At 36.1% G+C, this 14,270-nt stretch overlaps 1 protein-coding gene across 1 annotated transcript; it reads left to right on the forward strand.

Annotated features, from left to right (window-relative positions):
• The first annotated feature begins 283 nt into the window (after positions 1–283).
• On the forward strand, positions 284–4,940 carry LOC115951508 (transcription factor MYB120-like). Its single transcript, XM_031068691.1, has 3 exons — positions 284–628; positions 1,258–2,326; positions 4,591–4,940. The coding sequence occupies exons 1-3, from the start codon at positions 284–286 to the stop codon at positions 4,869–4,871; spliced, it is 1,695 nt and encodes a 564-aa protein (XP_030924551.1). The 3' UTR covers positions 4,872–4,940.
• The last annotated feature ends 9,330 nt before the right edge of the window (positions 4,941–14,270 follow it).

Here is a 14,270-nt window from a genome sequence, read left to right on the forward strand (position 1 = left end):
TCTCACAACAGTTCACAATTCCATGCTACAAAACTATCAAAACACAAAAAAATAAAAAAACCAAAAAACCAAAAATAAAAAATAAAAAAACAAAAAATTCCAGAGTGCCCACCAAAATCAGAAGCTCGGAAATTTATAGTGCCACTACTAAATTACCAATACTACACGTATATTTTATATATTATTATAGCAATAATTGAGCAAAGAGACTATCTAGTCATACCACCACAAGCAAACAAAGCTGCGCGGTGTGGGACAATTTGGGCTATCATTTCAATTGGCAATGGCAGCCAATAACAGCACAGGCGGTGTAGCAACTAGTGAGGGAGGTGGGTCCAATACTGGTGGGGCCGAGAGTGGACTTGGTGGGGCCACGTTGAAGAAAGGGCCATGGACAGCGGCTGAGGATGCAATTCTGGTTGAGTATGTGAGGAAACATGGAGAAGGGAACTGGAACGCAGTGCAGAGAAACTCAGGCCTGGCTCGTTGTGGCAAAAGCTGTAGGCTCCGTTGGGCTAACCATCTTAGGCCTAATCTTAAAAAGGGTGCTTTTACTCCTGAGGAAGAGAGGCTCATTCTTGAGCTCCACGCTAAGTATGGCAACAAATGGGCTCGCATGGCTGCTCAGGTATATATTTTTCCACGTACATCTTCATGTGTGTATAACAAGTTTAATAATAGGTTTACTTTCTATGTTTGTGTATGTTTTTCGTTGATCTTGTTTTTTTTGTTAATTGGGTTTAGTCTTTAAGCTGTTTTTCAGTTTTTATTTATTTTTAATTTGTGTCTCTTGCCATAGCTTAAATTCTGCTTCTTCTTCTTCACTTTTTTTTTTTTTAAAAGATCATTTTTGTTTTGTTTGAGCTAATGATGCTTATATAACAAAAGTTTGATTCTTTATTTTTTTTTTCTTTCTATGCTTCAGAAAACAGATGCTTTTCCTGCTTTCATCATGAATATTTGCTTGTTCTTCATGCTTTTACCAAACAAATGCTGCCTGTTTTGTGAATACAAGAAATAGATGTATTGTTATCCTCCTTTTTTTCTTCAGATTTCAGGCATAACTCACATAAGTCTCCTTGTTTTCTCTTACTACTTTTTGAGACATTTCCGTTGTCGCTGTCTTGCTTTCCAAACCAACTTTTCCGGTTCTCTCTCTCTCTCTCTCTCTCTCTCTTTTTTTTCTGCACCAAAACCAAAACCTCTTTCTCTCTCTCTTTAAGCAAATGATTTATCTCTTTTGTCAATGTCTCTCAGTTACCTGGACGAACAGACAACGAAATCAAGAACTACTGGAACACCAGAGTTAAGAGGCGCCAACGCCAAGGCCTTCCTCTCTATCCCCATGACATTCAACCATCCTCTCAAACCCAAAGCCCAAACCAAACCCAAACCCAAACCCAACTCCAACTCCAACACCAATACCAATCCCAATCCACACCCACCACTCCCACCACCCCAACAGCCCCAACCACACCCACCACACCCACCACCCCAACTTTCCATTTCCAATCTCACGCTCACCACCACCCTTCTTTCTCTCTTTCCCCAACTCCACCACCACCACCTCCATCTCATCACCAACACCAACATCAACAGCACCAACACCATTCTTTTTCTCTCTCTCCTTCCAAACCACAACACTTCACCACCAACACCTCAACCTCTCTTCCTCTCTTTGACCCAACCAACAACTCAAACACCAACACCACTCCTTCCTCCTTCACTTTCCATCGCCCCCCTCCTATTCTTGGTGCCCCAATTCGCTTCAAGCGCTACCGTGAAACCACTGGTTTTTCTCTTCCCTTGTCACCGGCACCACATACCACCACCACCACCACTACTACTACTACTAATAATAATAATATGATCACTTCTCCTACAAGTATCACGCCTCTTGGCCAGCTTTCATCGACCCAATTGCCTGATATATCTTGCTTTAAGTTTCCACTGACTTATAGCCACAGTGCACCTCAACTTATTAGCACTCAGTTGGAACTAGACCAAATGATGTCGGCTTATTCGATGAAGCAAGAGCTCCCTTCAAGCCAGTTGTCACCCCAACATCATCATCCTCCTCCTCCTCATCCTCCTCCGCCTGCCACAACCATGTCAGAGATTACTATTGATACCAAGGTAAGTGCAGCTGCTGCAAATCGAGGCTGTGGTAATGGGTTGTTGGAGGACTTGTTAGATGAGGCTCATGCATTGGCAATTTCCAACCAGGGTTTAAGGACGCAAAGTTTCTTGGGTGTCAAGGAAGAAAAGCGTGTGTTTGACGGCTTCAAACATTGGGAAGGTTCAAGCACCATTGATTGCTCTCCGGGTAAGTTTTCTTTCTAATTATCTTGATATGTAGTAGTTTGGCAAAGTATAGTCATAGTGGCAGAGCCAGAATTTAGTCTAGAGGAGTCAAAATTAAAAGAGGATATTAAAAGTGAAATTAATCTAAAAAATATTAATCAACAATAATAACAAAATAAATAAACAATTGTAAGAAAATATGAATATATTTCATATTATCAAAATAAATAAATAAAAACAACCAATTTATAGCTACTAAAAAATTTACAAATGATAGAGTAAAAATGTGATTAGTGTTACTTAAAAAATATAATGAATAAATGTTTGAAATTATTTTTTGTGATTGGTGACATGCCAATTTGTAAAACATAAGTAGTAAAATTTGTAGCATCTCTAGCATCATTCAAAGATAAAATTATGTGAAAAGTATCACAAATAGTGAAAATGGTGTAAATAATGATATAAAATAAAAAATAAAAAATAGTTAAATAGGTGCAACACATAGGACAAGACAAAAGCTAGAATAGTGAAATTGGTGAAAAGCTTACATGGTTTGGTGTTTGAGAACTTTTTTTCTAGTGTCAGAGTCACTTTCACCTAAGTAGAAGTCATTTTTTTTCTTTTTTTCTTTTTTTCCTCCATGTTAGTAAGTAATTACTTTAGACTACTAATGCTAGAAAATTTTAGGAGGAGTCAGGGAGGGCAGGTGCCCCCCTCGCCCCCCCCCTCTGGCTCCACCAGTGAGTCATATATGTCTCTTAGGTTTTCTTTTGCTGAATAGAAAAGGACAATGGTAATTTTATTTGTGCATGATCATAGTAGCTCTACACCCTAGCTTACCTGCTAAGGAAAATGTCTATTTCTTTGTTAGTGCAATTAAAATTCCTAAAGCTTTCAGTTGCATTGTCTTTTATTACGCTTTAAACTTAAATTCGATGGTTATACTACAGATGAATGATTGTGCCATTTTCATTAACTCTCTCAATTATGTTTTGAATTTGATTTTAATGCATAGAGTTCAGATATACTCTCTCTCTCTCTCTCTCTCTCATGTTCAAGCTCTTAATCATCTGGTAGTAGGTTCCATGAAATAACTTTTGATTTGGTCTGTTAGTAGAATTCCTCAGGACTAACTACATCCTGAAAAGGATTCAGTGTAAATGGATAATTCTCTTTCAAATTCATTTTCTTTTGTGCTCCAATATATTATAGAAATTTCAATATCATCATTAAGGTAGCCTTCAATCCACGTCTCCCTTTATCTTGAGATTTTAGGACTTTAATTTGCATGAATATGAAGGTAGGGTAGATAAATAAATGTTTGTGTAGGCTTAGGCTTACCTCACATTTTAATTTTAATTTATAATGTAAGGAAGTGATGTCCAAGCTTTGGGTTAGACTATTCTACTCCCTACTTATAAGATAACAAAAATTTCATGGACTGATAGTGTAGTAAATTAAATTTTAGGTCACACCCCCAAATTAATGAGCCCACCACTTAGGTACCTACATGGGGTAGGCTTACTCGACTTATAATTGTCAATTATTGCTATTAATATTGATACAAGAATGTTAGTATGATGCTTATTTATTATATCTATGGGTGAGTAATGCTTTGCAGTATTCTTTATCAGTGGTACAGGTATTATAATTTATCTACTGTGATAAATTTATGTGACCCAAATATGAAAAAAGTCAAAAAGATTCAAGCTAGGTAATTTTGCCCAGATATATGGATTAAGTATCTTGAGTGAGATGAACTATACCTGTAGAAAGGACGTGGCTATCTATTTCTTGTGTTGCTTGAGAATCTGTTAATCCTTTGTTATCTTTATCCTGGTGGCACCCTCTTACTAACTATATGTTTTCGTGCTTTAGCTAGACTTACTGATAGGAAAGAGAGAGATGTCTTGAAGTTCAACTTAAGGCTACAATAAGTAAAATTGGACTTTTAATTGTATACTTTATATCCAATTTGTATACAAATTATTTGTCCCAACGTGGGTGTTTTAAATCTATACTTTACCAAACATAATGTGTCATGTGTCTAATTTTTTATTTTTTATTTTTTATATATTTTTTTATATATAAAGTATTTTGAGTATAAAAGGGAAATAAAAAATATCAAACTCATGACATACTGTGGACTATAAAATGGAATACTCCTAATGAGACAGGAAATTTTTTTTCCCATCCAATTTATACTATATAATATAATTATTCCACAAACGAAGTCGAGCTTATGCCACTGTCATTTGTTTAATATGTCTTATTTCACATATTCAGGGGTGAAACCAAAGGAAGAACCAGGAGTTCAGATCAACACCATGCAAGAAGACCTGTCCAAGCTGCTCAATGTTATCCCTTCCACCATGCAGATCCCATCTGATTGGTACAGTGATAGTGGGGAAGTCTCCAATGGGCAGTCTTCAGGAGTAACAGATGAGAATATTGGAATTGACATGCAGCATATAGCTTCATTGTTTCCTCTTGGTGCTACAACAGACCACAGCCACAGCAGAACTACCGGTTCCTGCTCTTGGGACAACTTGCCAGGAATTTGCTAAGTCTGATTCAAAGGCATAATTTATTTGAATTAATCTCATGTTTGATCTTTCTTTTTTATTTGGACTCAATTAAAGGGGTTTGCCTTAATGGTTATTGTTGCTTTCATTCTTATGATTATGAACTCAAACACATGGACAGAATTACTAATTATATCATATCTATACAACATACATTATAAGTGTAGCACTGATGGTTAATGGAATGCTTCAACTTGTAACCATTAAGTGTTCGGTCACGTGGAGCCTAGTTTGTGACATGACCAACCTTTGAAGAGTTATGATTTTAAATGAGAGATTTTCTAATATTTAGTCTACTATGAGGTGGAGACTTGGGCTGCTGGGAAAAGTTTTGACCCATTTGGCCCCGTTGTTGGGGGTATTTATTTTGTCACTTTAGATTTGGGTTCATTGTATTATGCACTATACAGCCGCCCTTGTATCTTTTTCACTGACGTAATAAAAACACCGCAACTTCGTGGACATAGATACATTGTTTAATCATGTATATCTTGTATTGTATGATTATTTTCTTGGTGCATATTTTCTTTATTTTTTCATTTCTCATAGGTTCAGGGATTCCTAACATTAGGAACATCACTGAGTACCCCAACAAAAATTAGTAGGATAGTGGCATTGTTGTTGAGATTGAATTCTATCTGTTAAGTATTCTGAATTTAGGGGGATTGTAATCTTTGCATAAGTTGTGTAACAACTTTGATGTAATAAATTGTGAGTGGTGGAGGAAAAATGATGGGTTCATGTGAATGTAACAAACAATTAGTCATAATTTGCCACATAGGATAATTGTGAAAAATGGTATGGTAAAAGGTATGGTCCTATACAATTTCAGAAACAATTTGTTGTCTTTGCATTATTTAATTCATGGCACTTTTCATGTTTCTAAATGTGACATTTTCTCTTGAGACTATCTGTCAGTTTTCAGTACGTACAATGTTTCTAACGAGTAATTCTTAAGTACTCTCAAAGTATGATGAATGATACTTCTTCATTTTACATTCATGGTAGGTAAATACTTTTAGAGTATAGTAAAATGATGCTCTCTTCTTTTATATTCATTGTGGACCCTATTATGAATTTAATGAGTAGACTCTATCATGAATGTAAGAGAAATGAGCACCACTCACCGTACTCTAAGAATATCTAAGATTACTCCTAGACAACAATAAGATATTGCAATTTGATTGTGAAAAGAATCGTGCATCTTTGTGTAAAGCACTCATTGCAATTAATGCAGATTTTTGGTACTTAAAAGAAGCCATTTACGCTATAAGACAAGAAAATTTGGCTAGAAAAGAAAGAGAACGGAGGATATTTGATGTTAGAATACGCCATAAGTTTTAAGGTGGACATTCAGTATACGATATCTACACCTGGTCTTGGCAAAAAAGCCAAGAAATTTATAATCATACGAAATCAATAACGGATAATATGGACTTACATTTTACATCTTATCATGCATGCAAATAAAGCATTACTAAATTGTCAAGAAGTTTGTACATTAATTGACATCTTCTAGTATTTAGAATAGAGATGTTCAAGATTCAAATCTTTCTCCTTCTACCGAGGATAGAAAAAAAGAAAAAATATTATCAATAGTTAAAAAAGAAAGCATTGGCTCAAAAATATTATCAATAGTTAAAATGTCAAGTCTTATAACAAAATGGAAAAAAGCATTAGCTCAAAAAAAATCAATAGTTAAAATGTCAAGTCTTATAACAAAATGACCTATAAAATTAAAGAGAGGAATTCAATTTTCAACCCCTCATTGAACGAAGGCCTGTATGATAATTGAATATAAAAAACCCATTGGCTATTTTTTTAATGCCATAAAAAGATATAATTCAATCGATTCTACCACTTATTAAAATTAATTGCTAACCTATGCAATGTACCAAATAGTTAGCAATGTTAAATATCTTCACTTTGTTCAATACTACAATGAGTTAAATAACAAATGAAAATCAATAATTCTAGTTCAAAATAAATGACTTTTTATTAGATGAAACAAAGGCATACTACTTACACTACAAAAAACGCGAGCTTTAGCCGCGTTTTTTTAAGCGGCGTTTACAAAAAACGCGGCTATAGACCAGCTTTGAGCCACGTTTGCCAAAAACGCAGCTACGCCAGCTGCGTTTATCGAGCGCAGCTCAAAGATCAGCTCTATAGCCGCGTTTTTTGATCTTTGAGCTGCGTTTTTGTGGGTTGGGCTTAGGCCGCGTTTTAAAAACGCGGCTATAGACCCGTCCGATTTTTATTTTAAATATTTCCTAAGGTCGCGTTTAAAAAACACGGCCTAAGCTCTACCTAGAGCTGCGTTTTCTAAAAACGCAGCTTAAAGCATAACTGTAGCTGTGTTTGTTTAAACGCGGCTACAGGTTTGGTATAAATTAAAAAAAAAAAAAAAAAAACCCTAAACTACTGTCTGATCTCTAACCCAATCTCTCACCTTCTCTCTCATTCTCTCCGTTTGACTCCCAAACCCTCACCTTCAACCCACCCCTCTCTACCACCGATCATTTATTGAAAACCAAAAAATATTTTTTAATCTCTCAGCCTTTGAGCCTCTCCCTCTTTCTCACACAGCCCCTTTTCCACATGTTTTCTATTGGCTCTCCCTCAGCCCCATCCCTTCCCTTCTCCCACGCCTGAGACCGAACCCAACTTTGAAACTTTTTGACTAGCGAGGACATCTGCGTGGGCATTAGTTTTGAGGTGGAGATCGGCGTGGGCCATGAACATGGAGATTTGTGGGTCGTCAGCGTGGAGATCTGTACTCCAATTCGTGGGATTGTGCTCCGATCTGTGCTCCGATTCGTGGGATTGTGGATTCATGGGTCGTGGGTTGTGGATCCTAGATTTTGGGTGTGGCCGTTGGTCTGGCCGTGGGCCATGGGTCATGGTTGTGGTGCTTGTTTTGCCGTGGTGCTGGGTTTCTATTTTTTTCTTGGGTTGCTGTGGGTTTCTATTTGGTTTCTGTTTTTGTCTTTTGGGTTGCCGAAAAGGTTAGTCAATGCTCTCTGACTATTGTTGTTATATTTCTGGGTTTTATTTATATGATTTCTTGTTTTAAGTTGAGCTTTTCCTTTTTCTAATATATATTTGTTGTGGCAGACCCTGATAGTGAAAGTTCATCAGCATCTGGATTGGACGCATGGTCACCAAGGACTTAATCATGTTCTGTGTAGGTAGGATTATGTCTGCCATTTTTGTCTCAAATTGTTTGTAGTTTCTGCCCTACACCTCACCTGTGTCCTGAAATGTCTGGTGAATTAGTTTATATTTTTGTAGTGTGCTTCTTCGTTTTGATATTATATGGCATTATGATGCTTATTTTGCACTTTTGTTGCATGTCAAATTTTCTGCTGTTGAGTTGCATATTCAATTATTCATATAATGATTTTGTTGTTGTGTTATATGAGAATCATGAGTAGGTTAGTAATTGCTGAAAAATGAATGGAACAACCTCTGTTATGGCTGTGGATTTTAGTAACTGTTTGGTATCTATTTACCAAATAATTTGTATTTGGATGTTCTTAACTTACACTTCTTTTACAACGGATAAGAAGGAAAAAAGAAAGTTCAAGGGATCAAAAACCTCCATGGCTGGTGATAATACTCTTTTGACTTCTCTCCTCTGTTAGTATTATTTATTAGTATTTGGAAATAATTTTTTGTAATTATATTTAGATGCATACAAGAATCTAGATGATTACTAAAAAATAACATATTTTGATCTAGTTATTTTGTATATGGGAAATCACATTTAAACTTCCTGTGGCTTGACCTTAAAACACATGCCAAACCTTTGTTGAAATATGAAATGGCAAGAGTAGCCCTGCTTGCTCTCAAGGACTACTAGGATCATTCTCTCTCATATTTGGGTGAGCTTGATGATAGAATCACTCTCTTATTTGGCTGCAGCTCCATCAACAGTGCTCTCCATCTCGCTGCATTTGAGTTGGAATTTTAAATTATTTATGCATGGGTGTGTGTATACTGGCTTATGCCTTTTTACTTCTCTAATGGATTTTGACTGTGGTTTGAGTCATGATGCTTGGGTCTTGTTTGATTAGTTTTTTCTTTATTGTGGTGATGATGGCAGTGGGGAAGATGTGTAATTTGGACTTGAGACGTATATGGGCAATGGATGGGTTCTAGGGATCTTTTTTTTCCCTTAAGTTGAGTGCAGATTTCTTATGTCAGGTGTAGGAAAAGTTTGAATATTATGGATTGGAAATTGGAAAAACATGTAAACCAATTAAATAAGTGTTTCTTCTCAGCATTTCATCCACCTTACCACAACTGTCAATTACATTTAACGCAATTGAATTTATTTCATTCGTCTTTAGTTTTGGGTACACTAAAGGTATATAATATTTTAACTATTATTACCCTACCACTTATACACATAAGATCTTCTATAGACTTACTAACAAAACCTTCTTTGTCAACTTTCGTGGATTGGTCTTGGTTGCTAAAAGAATTCTTTCTTGGGATTGAGCTGGTTCTTCTATAGGAGTATCCCACTAGAAGTGCTTATTGCAATTCCATGATTCTAGAGTCACAAAACATACATTATCCTATGAAGTGGTTGTATATAATTGTTGCCCCACATGACTGAGATTTCCTCTCTCTCTCCACAGCTTCACACTCACCCTATAAACTCTCTCTAATTGTTGTTTCTGACTACTTTAGTCCAACACATGACAACAAATGTACAAATTTCTTGACTAATGTTGATTGTTTGGTTTAGTACAAAATTAGATCTTCTTGGTGACTTTTTGGATGAGATTAGGATTGATTATGAAAGATAGATGATGGGAGAGCTAATTTTTCTACGACATTGAACCCCAAACCCACGGCTTATATATAGTTATAGTGGGCCTCTGCTCCTCCAAACCTACAAATTTCCTCTTTAATCTTGGAGATTCTTTATCCAAAATTAAAAAATCAAAAACAAAAAACAAAAACAAACCTTGGAGATTCATAAATATTAGTTAGTGTTTGTTTATTGAAACAAACCTTCTCAATTCCTAATGGACACTCTTGTGTGATGCCTCGGTCTGGCAACTTCTTTTTTCTTTAACTCAAAATTAAATTAGTGTTTGTTTATTTTAAGTGAGGAGAGCTTGCTGGCAAATTCTACTAGATAGAATTTTTTTTTTTTTTTTTTTACCTGTTGAGATTAAATTTTTTGTATAATACTAGGTATATGCAAATCATTTCTATGCATCGAAAAAAAAAGGTTATTTTCAGGTGTATGTGGGGTTCACTGTGTGAGTCCCAAAAGTCTCAACTCCTACGTATATCTTAAAAGAATGTTACATATATTAATTTCGTTGCATAAATATATTATTTGATTTCTAAATATTCTCCTACTCTCTACGTGAAGTGTCTTTAGAAAGAACTTACCTAACTTATGAAGCGTCCATAATATTTTGACCTTCTGGTGATGGATGGGTTAGAGAGCACACAACTCATCTATACATTCTTTTCTTTTCTTTTCTTTTTCAGTTAAACCATTATATATTAACTAAAAAATTAGTGACTTTTTTGATTGAGGTCCTAAGCAGTCCATAAATTGCATAAGCAGCTAGAGTACTCCCTTAATGTAGCCCACATAGGTATATATTTCATTTTTTTTTAAACTCTAATATTTTGAAGCTTATTTTTTAGACCATTAAAATTTAAGAGAAAAAGAAGGTACCAACTAGTAATGAAGTTTGGGGTTGTGCCACTGACACATAGGATCAATGTGCTTGTTGTTATCATGATTTGTCCTACAAACTTTTTGACCAATAACCACATAGGATCAATGTGCTTGCTGTTATCAATTAATGGTCACACCCACCTATTCTCTTGCAATGATTTGAAAGTGTCTTGCACTTCTATTTCAGGGGTGTGAAGTTAGATTCCCAAGTTCCAATTTCTAGCACAAGTCTTGGACTTGCTGGATTTTACTTTACCTGACCTTATAGGTTATAGCCAAAAAGCAGGATTATATCATTGTAAGACCAAGACAACCAATAGTTTCATGACAAACTACGTTAATATATTTCTTCTAGGTGCTCATTCTTGTGTCAATAGAATTCTTGTTTCGTTTGTATCTGTATTTCTAGTGATAGGTCAATACATAATATCAATTTTGATGAGTTATAGTGGTTATTAAATAAAAAGTAGTTGATCAATTATTTTTGTTAACACAAGGTTAGTGATGTTGCTGCTTCCTGGCTGTGGCTGTTTGAGGGCAGTTTAGAATGTAAAAAATTTTGGGTTGCAAAAAATTCCTAAGTTGTGATAGCAAGGGAAAAAGAAGGGGTAAAAAACAAAGGTTTATAGCCGCGTTTTTTTGCAAAAAAACGCAGCTATAAACCCCTATTTTAGTTACATTGGAAGAACCTATAGCCGCATTTTTAAAACGCGGCTATAGGTCCAAAGCCTTAGCCGCGGTTACAAACGCAGCTCAAAGCTGTGCTGTAGCCGTGTTTTTCAAAAACGCAGCTATAGGCCTGAATCCTATAGCCGCGGTTAAAAACGCGGCTATAGGTCAGACCTTTAGCCGCAGTTACAAAAACGCGGCTATAGCCCTCTTGCTGCGGTGCTTAAGCCGTGTTTGGAAACGCGGCTATAGGAAACGCGGCTATGGGATATAGCTGCGTTTTTGGGGTCTATAGCCGCGTTTTTGAAACGCAGCTATAGACCTGGTTTTTTGTAGTGTTATGTTTCTACCATGCTATTTATTTCCGTAAAAACAATTGATAGACATTCACAACATGAGGAAAGACATGACAAACATACTTATCACCTGTTAGACATCAAATTTTAAAAGGAAACATACATGATCCACATTTACATATGCAAATTTTCTACTATGCTTCAGAGAAATCAGTATAGGTGTCTCTGAAGTGTTTACTCCATATATCAAGATACTTGGTGTTAAATATGAGAATAAAAATATCAATAAACATTGCAAAGAAATGTCAACCATGTTTCCATAATCCATTCAAAAAATAGTATTAATCATGTAAATTTTTAATTAAATCCATATGTTACCTTGCACAGAGGTGCATAATAGTTATAACTTCATAAGACGTATATATAGCATATATTTTGCATTCTTAAGCATAATTTATATCCGTAAGAAATTGTCTAAAAATCAAACGAAATTAACCAATTCTTTTTAGAGAGAGAGAGAGAGAGAGATCACATTTCTTTTTAGAGAGTTTCAACCTATGGTATCTATTTCTGATGATAACTCATTATTATCAGACCAAGATATCAATCGATTTTCGGAATAGGCGGGGATAGAACCCCAAATCTCTTATCCAACTATCAGAGACTTTACTAGTTGATCTAACTGAAATCCACAATCAATTAATGAATTGACAAAAAATTAAATTTTAATTCTTGGGCAATCACATTGATCATCATTATAACTCACTTCACGACTATATTTAGCAAAAAAGAAAAAAAAAAGAAAAAAAAGAAGAAGAGGAGTTATTAATAACATATTTCATAATTTTAATTGAAATTGAAATTTATAGAGATGCAATTCATGCCTCTTAGCATGCCCTTTCTTCTTCTACAAACCAAGAGGTTAAAAAAAAAAAAAAAAAAAAAAACCTTTCACAAACTTCAATAACAAATCTTACAAATCTCAAAGTAGAAAACTAAAAGTTCTAAGACTTAAAGAAGGTTATGCACAATAAACATACATATTTTTGGGGTAAACTCACTCTTTACCCTCAAAATTCAATATTTTCAAACTCAAATTACTTTTTTGGATCATTACATCCAAATAATTAAATCTTCACTTACTGTGACAACTAAAATCTTTCAAATACATTTTCTTTTAATGTGAGTTCAAAAAAAATTACTTCAATACTAACTAATACAATATGTTATAGAGAAAATTATATTTTACCACCCTAAATTATACTTTGCACCTTAAATTTTTTGAATGCATGTTTTGTACCCTAAATTATGACTCTTATGGCCTGTTTGGATGGAGGGTGGAAGGAGGGGGAGTGGAGGGGAGTAGAGTAGAGTTGGCTAAAAATAAACTAATTTTGTGTTAAATCTACTCTACTCTACTCTACTCCCCCTCTCTCTCCCTCAATCCAAACGGACCATTAGCTTGTTACACTTTGCACCTTGACGTCAAGTTTTCTATTGTTGAGCGCCATTTGTGAGAGCTCAGGCAGACAGGAAGAAAGCCTAATAATAAGGGCAACAAGGAATTGACAAAATAGATAACAAAAAAACCATTAGACCCAAGCGGCAGGAATAATGGATCACAGACCCAACAAATAAACAAATGGGTTTTGAAGAAGCAAGTGGGCTTAAAGAAGTCCGGAAAGAAAAAAATAGCATCCCATTGGCAGTGTATGAGAAAGAAATAGCATCCCATGAGCAGTGTATGAGAAAGAAAAGCGAGAAAGGGTCGCCGCAGGCCCAAGGTAATGCAAACTAAGAAAGTAAGGTGTTTATGGCAGGCCTATGAACCCTAAGGATGAGAATAAGGTTATTGGGTCAGGAAAGCCCAATGAAGTTAGTAAAAAATCCATGGGAGTGTGGAATTAGCAAATGGGCCGAGGAAGCCCAAAGAAAGTAAACAGGCCGTGGATGCCCAAAGGGACATAGGAGCCCATAAGTAAAAGCAAAACAGTGGCCATGACGAGCCACAGAGAGAAGGAATAAACGACTGGTCCAAAAGAGGCCCAGCAGGATTAAGTTATTATGGCAGGAATAACAGTACAACGTTGCAAGAAATAAAGAAAATCAAGAGTGGGCCAAAGAAATGTAAGGCCCATCATCAGACAAAGTCCAGCTCTTGAATGGAGCAAGAAACCAAAGAAAAGCCCACATAAAAGGTCAGAAAACACGAACGGAGAGTCTCCAGATCACAACAGACGCATGAGCAGCAGGCAAACTTTTGGACATATCTGAAAGGAAAGCACGTGCAAGGCCCAAGCACCACCAACCTGTATCCAGCCAATATGAGACGTGGTGGGGCCATGGGCCAGAGGTAAAAGGTAAAGGGGGTATGGTTTGGTGGTGGGGAGAGGGGAAAAGGGCTCCTGCCCAAGCCATTTTTGGAGGTACGTCATGTTGGGATGACAGACCACCCAAAAAAAGCAAGGTTGAGGGGGGAACTGTTAGGTGCATGCTTTGAGGGAAAGAGAGAGAAAGCATTTATGCCGTGGCAGGAAAGAAGTGCTACGGTAGACTGAGGAATGAAACAAACCTGCCTTTGTTTGGCGAGGGTAAGTGTCACACACCTTTGGTGGTCTGCAAGTACGCCTAGACTAGACAAAGGCGGTTAAGGGGCAAAGTGGTAAAAACTAGCCACGGCAGGCACTATAAAAGGACCCT

This window comes from Quercus lobata, chromosome 7 (assembly GCF_001633185.2).
Source record: "Quercus lobata isolate SW786 chromosome 7, ValleyOak3.0 Primary Assembly, whole genome shotgun sequence".
In the NCBI taxonomy this organism is placed as follows: Eukaryota; Viridiplantae; Streptophyta; class Magnoliopsida; order Fagales; family Fagaceae; genus Quercus; species Quercus lobata.